The sequence below is a fragment of the Nicotiana attenuata genome, unplaced genomic scaffold (genome assembly GCF_001879085.1).
Source record: "Nicotiana attenuata strain UT unplaced genomic scaffold, NIATTr2, whole genome shotgun sequence".
Lineage (NCBI taxonomy): Eukaryota > Viridiplantae > Streptophyta > Magnoliopsida > Solanales > Solanaceae > Nicotiana > Nicotiana attenuata.
In genome coordinates, this window is record NW_017673330.1 from 90042 (window position 1) to 99232 (window position 9191).

General features: G+C 37.5%; 2 protein-coding genes across 3 annotated transcripts in view; one reads left to right on the forward strand and one right to left on the reverse strand.

Annotated features, from left to right (window-relative positions):
• Positions 1-341: 341 nt before the first annotated feature.
• On the forward strand, positions 342-4161 carry LOC109216073. Of its 2 annotated transcripts, XM_019380201.1 has the most exons (4): positions 342-790; positions 2424-2548; positions 3595-3688; positions 3778-4161. In XM_019380201.1, the coding sequence occupies exons 1-4, from the start codon at positions 640-642 to the stop codon at positions 3798-3800; spliced, it is 393 nt and encodes a 130-aa protein (XP_019235746.1). In that variant the 5' UTR covers positions 342-639; the 3' UTR covers positions 3801-4161. The 2 variants fall into 2 exon arrangements, with proteins under 2 accessions (XP_019235746.1, XP_019235745.1); XM_019380200.1 differs by having other exon boundaries at positions 344-790; positions 3595-4161.
• A 371-nt stretch (positions 4162-4532) lies between these two features.
• Positions 4533-9191, reverse strand: part of LOC109216071 (mitochondrial thiamine pyrophosphate carrier-like) — an 8428-nt gene continuing 3769 nt past the window's right edge. Inside the window, exons 4-8 of the mRNA XM_019380198.1 lie at positions 8967-9078; positions 8573-8700; positions 7587-7739; positions 6161-6301; positions 4533-5079 (exon numbers count right to left, since the gene is read on the reverse strand). Coding sequence (XP_019235743.1) covers positions 4861-5079; positions 6161-6301; positions 7587-7739; positions 8573-8700; positions 8967-9078 — 753 coding nt within the window. The 3' untranslated portion in view covers positions 4533-4860. The remainder of the gene's footprint in view (positions 5080-6160; positions 6302-7586; positions 7740-8572; positions 8701-8966; positions 9079-9191) is intronic.

Here is a 9191-nt window from a genome sequence, read left to right on the forward strand (position 1 = left end):
ACTGTATCATGTATTTTTACGTATTTTTTCTCTTATAATAATGGTTTCTGAATTCGTTTGTGCACACCTTGGTCATTCCTTTAGTTACATGCTATCTTCCACGACACATGTCTCGGGTAGCTTTCCACACCAAAGCTTAAGCATATGAGTAAAATTCACCTTTCTGTTTGTTGTCTTCACTGAAATTTAAACCCTGATCATCAAAATTTTCTGCTATTTCATTAATTACTAGGTCAGACCCTTAAGTGCAATTATAATGTACGTATATCTTATCTTAATATCTTCAGCTTATCACTTAGACTGCATTAAATTAAATTAGTGTAATCCAATATAAACATAGAATCGTAAACATTTCAACTATAGGCGACACAAAACACTAGAGACGTGCCTCATTGTAAAATCCTATACGTGGATGTTGTATTCAACGCAATCCCAATGTCCCAACTATAAATACTCTCACCTTCCTTTCTGTCTCTTTCTCCAAACAATCTAACAATTTCACTCTCCATTCAATTGATTCAGTAATCGGTTATTTACTGACAAATTAAAGAACTTAAACCCGTCATCAAACCAGACTTATATCAAGATATAGTCTTGTATACATAACATTGGAGTATAAAGGGGATTAATTTGGGGGAAATGGGTCAGGCATTTCGTCGAGCAACTGGAAGGATCGGAAGTTCTAACGTCGATGCGGCATCGTCTCAACTGAAGAAACCCATCGACCGGACACCCCCGCCCGTGCCGGCGGCGATTAAGACCCCTTCCGATAATGTTGCTCCAGTTGCCGGTATGCCCTTTTCTATTTCTACCTCTACAATATCAGTTCATTTATTTCAATTTTTCTTTTTTTGTAATCTTGGAATTTGGGTCTTATTCATGCTGCAGGTAGCTTCAACATTTTTTATATTATATGCATAATTACTTATTTTGTCCGAAAAGATTGGTAATTTCTAAATAAAATTTGCACTTCAAAATTTAAGGGAGGGAGGAAGACCAGGTGGAATTAGTCTGAGGTGAGCGCAAGCTGACATCACCATGATCAAAAAAATTAAGCGAAAACATGAGTGATTTGAGAAAACAGTAGTGACTAGTGAGTGACCTTTTTAATCAATTTCACTACAAGTACGCCTCGGTCCCAAGTTAGTTGGGGTCGGCTATATGAGCCCTCACTATTTTTTTGGTTCCATTTGGAACGGTTTCATTTCTCATCATAAGTTGAGCAGCTTTATGCTGGCCATTGACCTACTGCAAGTTTATAAAACATTAGATTAAGAAGGAAATTTAGGTTAGTTAATGTGTGGTTGTCCCTCATTTTTAGTTTCCATTAGAAGGGAGTCTGCAAAAACTGATTTGTTTGTTGCATGAATTGTTAATCATAGGTTTTGAGTTAAACTGCCAATTTGAATGTGAGAATAAGATACGGAAAGAATATGGAGGTGGGATGAGAAAAATGTTTCTCATTACAGAAGCAAATGTTTTGTCGAGGTCTTTTGCTCATTTTGTTCATTCAGTTGTAATTTCCTTAAGAATATAAGTAGAGCATCATTATTTATCAATCTATCAACTATGCATCTATACCAAACTAGCTGGGTTCATTTTTATGAACCTTCAGTATCAATTTCAGAGGAGTATTCATAATTTGACTGCAAACTTAACTGCAACCTTCTTCATTTTTCTGGCTTGGAATGTGCAAAGCTCAATAAGTTAGTTATAATTAGAGCTTGATTCATTTATTAAATAAGCCTGCTCACTAGGATAGTAGAACTGTTACGTAGCTAGAATGGTGAATGGTACTTTGGCATGCATGTGTACACAAGAGCAGAGGTCAATTATACCAAGTCGCTGTGTGAGCAGTTGGAATATATTTATGTTTGTTTTTATGCTTTTGAGTAATCTGTCAGTGCAAGTTTGAGAATAACGTAAGGCCAGCATTGGGTTTTTGTCCAGATAATTTGCTCATGTTAAAAGATAACTTTCAGTAAGAAACAGATCTTTAATCCACCCGTCACTTAAAAAGAAGAAGATACAAAACAGATCTTTAAAGTTCAATCCTATCCATCTTTTTGATATCTAGCATTGCGGAGACAATCGAAAGTGTATCTTGTGTATCCCCTCGAAATATGAATTGATATGAATCAGCTTATTGCAAAATTAAGTTTGAGTCTCCATCAGCGAAATGGTCTATAAGATTGAGATATAATCTGTTCTAATCACAGTGCACGACAAATTGTGAGTTTTGAATTAAACATTTATTTTATCCATTTAGGTGCTTTTTTGCTGCAAGAATGTAAATGGCTTCACTTGTTTACTTTTCTATCTGTCTAGGAAAAAACTAGCTTCGAATAATGTCTTCCAGGAGTCTTTGCTGGATAACAAAAATTACTGATTTGATAAGTGGTGATTTGTTTTTGCTTCTTTAGGTAGCAGCCCAAAGGATGCTGTTGGAGAAACCCTTGAAGAGAGAGATCCCAAGTTTGATGCAATGCTTGGTCAAATGGTTGGTAGAATTCAAGCTAAGCCTGGTGGGAAGCTAGAGATGGGTGAGGTGAGTTTCAATTGTTAACTCATTTCTTTGCACATTAATTTTCAGAATGAACGTGTGCCCTGTGCCCTATTGACTCTGCACCTTTTGACACACCCACAGAATTGTTGCATAAAGCTTTTGGTTCATGTGTCTAATTTCTCAAGTACGACATTTTTCTTGAAAAAGAGGAGGATGAGGGTGATTTAGAGGGGCCAATCTTGTCTTCCCTCGTAGGAAGTATATTCTAAATTTTCTTGTGCCATTTGGTAGGATAGCGCAAAAAGTCAGCACAAAGTATTAAAGGAAATATGTTTCTTTTGTCCTAGTTTACCTAAATTTGGTCTTACCTTTCTCGGCCTTTTGCTAAGATAAAGTGTAGTACCTAAAGTTGTTCTGGATGCTCCTCCCCCCCCCCCCCCCCCCCCCAAGCACCTGTCTAAATATCAAGGGCTTTTAAAAGCTCGCATGCAATCTCCATATTTTTACTTCCTTTCCTCCTCTCACATCTTATCTGTAAGCAAGGAGCAGTGTGAACTGTATGTGCTAACTCCTCTATGCTTTCAGTCAATTCTTTCCTTTTCCTTTTTTTTTTTGACCGAAAGGGGTAAGACAATGATATGATCACATGATCTATTTCAGGCATGGAGAATTCAACCTGTGTTAATCTGGTGAAAATGACAATCCTATAAAAGTCTTTTTAAGTCTAAGCTGTTTAAGGTTGTACATTGATTATGATCACCATGACTGCTCGCTTACATACTCCTATTTGTCATTTTTTAGATAATGGTCAATCTTCTAAGAAAATTTTATCATTTTTTTTAGTTGAACCACCTCTATTATTAGTTTAATCTTGGCAGTTGATACTAGTACAACTTTTTTTTTTCTTTTACACCGAACTCTCAAGTGATTTTTTCTTGGGTGCAAATGAACTTAAGATCTCGTGTTAGTCAACAATTAATTTGTCTACATGATTAAATGCTTCAGTTGAAATAGAGTCTAACTTAGTAATAGTTGCAAGAATACATGTATCAGGATACTAAGTTGTTAATGCCTGGCTACTGTGACAGGCATCAGTGGTGGAGAAGTATGATAGAGCTTTACCTAAGCTAAGGAATACAACATCAGAGTCTAGCAGATACGAGGAAAGGCCTGCTCCTCCAGGTACGTTGAATGTGGCACAAATAAGAGAAATTATACTCCTGCATCAAGGCAGAGCTGATGATCATAAAGGGTCCATGGATATCAACCAGATTGCTCAGCGGTTTCGAGTTGATGCCGCGCAGATTCAGAGGATTCTTCAGTTTGTATCATTGCCTCCGGAGGACACAAGCAAAAAGCGGAGCACCTGAGATGTCTATCATATTTTTTAGCCAGTGATGGATAGTTCAAAGTAATGAGGGAGTTGCCACTTCCCCAGAGGTGGTTTCCATTATGCATCAATTTTATCACAATTTTGCAGCTATAAGTTCTTCTGTTGTAATAATGACCTACAAGCATAAGCCTGGAGAAATATGAGTGCAGTTGCCATGATATCTGTAGAAATTGATCCTAATGATATTTATTGTACCAGAAGAGGACCCTTTTGTTCTTCACATTCGAGATGCTTAATTTTGCAGTCAGCACGATGTTGTTCTTGCTTGGTCTTGGAAATATCTAACTAAAAGTTGTTGCAGCAAGCTTTGATCAATTAATATGAGGCTTCACCAAAATCATTAGACTTGTGCTTATTGAAGCACAATATGCATTTGATATGTCACACAACGCATCCTCCGATCCCTCCAGTTATAGCGTATGCAACAAGACAAATTGGTTTCTGCAGAAACGTAACTGCAGTCCAATGAATGTGGAAAATAAACAGATTTGGTTGGTAATATACAGTTCTGATCGGTCAATCGTTGGAATGTCAAAGTCTCAAAGACAGCATCCATTCTTTGCTATAGTCATTTTTACCATTGCATTTTTGAGTGAAACAGTTACGATACAAACAGGAAAAAAGAAAAGCTAAAAAGCATCAAGAGCTTCCGTGGAATCTCTGATATTGCCAAAGACACAAAGAAGCGTGATCACTATAGAAAGGAGCTGTGTGTCTTGTAGAGACAAGATAAAGCCATCCATCCAACCGAATGAAACCTATAACATTCCCTTTTGTTACAAGAACTGTAAATTATGCCCTGAAACTAGTTGGTCTATTTGAACAATATAAACAGTGCCCCATTTTTCACTTCTACTGGGGCTTCTTAAGATACATGGAGAAAAAGAATGACATAAAAACCAACAAAAACTCAAAATTATCGCCACCATCGAGGAGGAAGTAAGAAAAGAGCTATGCAGCTTCAAGTCAATAGGGACTCCAACCAGTCTGACGTATATTCATAAGCAACAAATGTTACAGCACCAGCAGGTGCAGCTTTAACAATTGAGGGGACAATCCCTTTGTAAAGTCCAGCCCAACCTTCCTCAAGCAAGATCCTACGCAAGCCATCATACATATTCCTGTAGGCACGAGGCTCGACTCGAGCCCCATATCTTGGATGCCTCTGTAGTCCTTCAATCTGCAAACATATGGTCTCAACATTAACTATTGTCGCAAGCAATAAACATTCACTGCATATGATTTCCTTCCTCATCTTTGCCTTTTAACAATGCTAAAGGACAAAAAGAGATTGATCACAGATAACAAAAGACAGAAAAAATTGGCCCGGGTTCAATATGACAATTTATTCACTTGATTGCGGCATCTGCATTGAATATGGGTCATAGTGGATAATCAAGATAATTACTTTTGTCATATTTATGAAAAGGTTCCAGAGTGCAGAAATAGAGAGATTGTAAGTTAAATTTAAACAATTGTACCAAAGGGGTGAAAGAATTGATCACAGAAAACGGAAGCTGGATTAGAGAATGAACTAAGTGAAAGAAGAGGAGGCGATAGAGGTCCCAGTTCAATAGCTCGATAAGAGGAGGATTTTCTTGCATAGGTTCTGGATGTCTCAAGTTCAATAGCTTGATAGAGGTCCCGGTAGTTGCCAAAGAGACTTCGAAAAGGTTTTTATAGAAAGGATTCTAAATTTATGATAACTGGCTTGAAGAAGGAAATTGGAGGAACTGGATCTTCTCCTGGTATCCCAAATTCCAGCCAGTTCAAGACAGGCGTTTGGACTTGAAAGAGGTTTGGTTGGTTTCTTGGGAAACAATATGTTCTGGAACAATCAATTCTAGCAGTTGAATGGCAGAAAAAATAATTGAACTAATAGAAGATTTTTGTTTGCGCCAACACGTATCTGCAAGTAGCTGAAAGTTTCTTTTTTGTTTTGTTTAATCTCCATAATTTTGAAGAACGATCCAGCAAAATAAAAGATGGTTTGAACCAGGGCCTTTGTTTTTGGTTTTTGGACAACAACGCTTTGGTTTTTTCTTTCTTGTTCCTGAAAACCAGAAAAGTTATTGTTTGGCTTTAAAGGGAAAACAACCGGATGTTTTCCTCGTTTTGGTTTGAAATCTAAAAAAACACAAAGAAGCCTACTTAGGGATAAAAGCAGACATGTCTAGGCTGTCCTTAAAACTCAGTAACCCCAAGATTTTTCAGTGTTCGGATCAAACCCAAACATAGGATCAATGGAAACCGAAATCTACCTGGAACCTCTTCTTAACAACATCGAGAGGATGACAAACAGCTTTCGCACATGTCCCAGCAGCTAAACCACAGATGAATAGCTGGAAGCTCGACAGATGTTCATCACCGTGGATAGCATTAGAAGATCTAAGATTCCAGGCCTACAAATGTTAATCCATATTGTGAGAGAGCAATACTATTGTGAACACTTGCTACATTTAACCTGCTACTATGCTTTCTTTTTGAATAAGAACAACAACAACAACCACCCAATAGAATCCCACTAGTGGGGTCTGGGGAGGGTAGAATGTACGCAGACCTTACCCCTACCCCGAAGGGATAGAGAGGCTGCTTCCGGGTGACCCTAGGCTCGGAGACAATAGATCCGTAACCACAACAGAAATCAGAAAAATAGTATCAGCATCGTAAAATACAACAAATAAATGGGAAGGCCAAAATGTGAAACACAACAAAAATAAAAATCGCTATCAGACTAATAAAATAATAAAATAAAAATTATGAAACACAACAAAAATCGCTAGCAGTCCTAGACAAAACACTAGCCGAATGGTTATAAAAGAATATTCTCACTGTACAACAAATAGGAAGTTAGTAATCAAATGAAAAATTAGCTATTACAGGAGACTGTGTGCATAAGCTTTTGACACATAACTACATTCTCAGGAATCTCCAGAATAGTGGAGTGAATTTAGAAGGCCAAATTTTTCCAAGAAAAGCAGAAATAGTGTAAAATATACAAACACTAGGGGGTTAAATTCTTTCTCAAGTTAAATAATTTGAGAATACATGGCTAAATAAAATCAGTCACCCTAATCATCAGATTCCTGGTTCTAGGCTTTCAGACCAACCCGAAATTCCTGGTTCTAGGTTTTTGTACGATCCAGTGACGACTACTGCATATATCACTCTCTCTGACCCCTTTAAGGAATTGACACATTCTTTCTGAACCAATACAGTTTGAAGTATAGTATCCAGAGCGGATTTCATTTGGACTAAAACTTGTGCAGTGGTCTTTTCGAAGGTAACTGGATTTTGGTCAAATGTAATTTCTTAAACCTTCTACATCATAATACTTCCCCTATACTTTAATGTTTCTTCTATTTTATCGTGAAAAATATTGAAATCGAGCATTAAATAGCTTTGACATAAACCCAGCTCGACTTTTGGACATCAAATCTTGACAGAAACTTAACACATAGTACCTTTTTGTGTATTTAGTATTACAGGTAAGAATATATCCTCAAACTTTTAGAGCTTATGTACATAAATGTCCTCTATGAATTTAGAACAAGTTACAAGTGTCTCCAACAGAGCAGTAATACACCCACTTCAATACTGGATACCCCAAGCAATTGTGAACAGTATCAAGTATAGCAAGTGACGACAATCCGTGATCTTTTTTTTTGAAGAGGGTAAGAGGTTTACCATCATCCAGCGTTTGAATGTATCATAAGTTCCAAACTGCAGACCAGCATAAGGAATAATCTCAACAAGAGTAGGTGTCAATCCAGAATACAGCCCTCGAATGCCACGAGTTCTGAATATATCAACAAATGCAGCCCTCATGTTTGGATAAACCTGTGCGTGAGCATACCACATAAGTCCCACAGAACCTAGGTAAGATGAATGTTGAAGTAGTGTACATATTGTACTCCAACTGAACTGGAGAGCGTATAGAAAATCCCACTTGACTTTTCCATTGCCAAAAAAAGGGAGGAAAAAAAACACACTAACATGAATTTCTGATCATTGATTTTTTCATCTATGATCTACATAGGCAGTTTCTGGTAAACCCATTAGCTTGAATTAGATGATGAATAAACAAGCAATTCCCCAACCAACCATTGCCGCAGTGCAGATTCAATACTTACTTCAAGTAGGACCAAGACCATGTTAATTTGTAATCAGTAGGTTCAACTCATTACAACGGACGTACAGGAGAAGAAAGAAGACATGACACAGCATTCCTTTACATTAATTAAAGTAGTTATTGCTTGCATAACGATACAGTATATTCAATCGTCCGACATCAGTATATTCAGATAATCATATTAAAAGCATTCAGAGGGAAAGTGACTTTGTGTAGTTTCTCCCACATGCATGACTTAACAACACGAGGACCCTAGATGTAAAAACAACATTGTCCTAGATTTTCGTTTGCTCGTTTCTTTGACACGATATTACCAACGAATCAATCAACTGTGTCCATGTATAAGTTGAGTAAAAACACCGCATATGACTACAGGTGAAGCTGAATCTGTTAAGCGTATACCTTTCTTATTACGTCCTATTTACACAACACAAACGTGATTGAACTGCAAGAGGCCTGGTTCCACATGTATGTACACGGTTTGCATCAAATGCAAAAAAGGTTATATTATATACAAATGTCATAGATAGGTGCCACGTACCTTTGGCTCTCCTTGAGAAGCTAAAATGGTTCTCAAGAGATCAAACGGATAAGAACCAACAGTAGCTGCACAGCCAGCTAATGCTCCACTGATATAAGAAAGATAAGGGCTCAAGTTAACGTGATCCTCTGCATCATAAAGAACATTCGGTCCATCAGACATTGACGCTTGCTTAGAGAAGTAGAAAATAGTGTTACTCAAAAGGCATCTTTGAACAGCTAAATATGTAACTCAGATTTCTGGACTGAACTTAGGCCAGATATAACTCGTCAACATTCAAATTCTAAAAGCACACGAGGTGCAAAAACTGTACAGCTTGTGACAAATGAGAAGGGGAAAACTGATGCATAAAATTTAACAGATCTACCCGAGCAGGTCAAATTATGATACAGACCTGACTTTGAAGAGCCACTAGCAAAAGTTTTCAATTTGTGCAACACTGCAAATTGTATGGCAGTATATGGCATAACCATCAGTAAAGCAGGAACGTTACCCCGCCAAAATCCCTGTCATGTGAGCAAGGAAAACAGAATAAATTTGAGAACACTGCGCATCATGGTAAACGATACCATCATCAAATCATTAACTCTAACAAGTAGAATCGTCCCCCCCCCCCGAC

Excerpts from the sequence above, each read along its gene's own strand:
- LOC109216073 (XM_019380200.1), top strand. The coding sequence starts at position 640 with ATGGGTCAGGCATTTCGTCGAGCAACTGGAAGGATCGGAAGTTCTAAC. Across the intron at positions 791-2,423 it reads TAATGTTGCTCCAGTTGCCG|GTAGCAGCCCAAAGGATGCT; the intron begins GTATGCCCTTTT and ends TTGCTTCTTTAG. Across the intron at positions 2,549-3,594 it reads GGAAGCTAGAGATGGGTGAG|GCATCAGTGGTGGAGAAGTA; the intron begins GTGAGTTTCAAT and ends CTACTGTGACAG.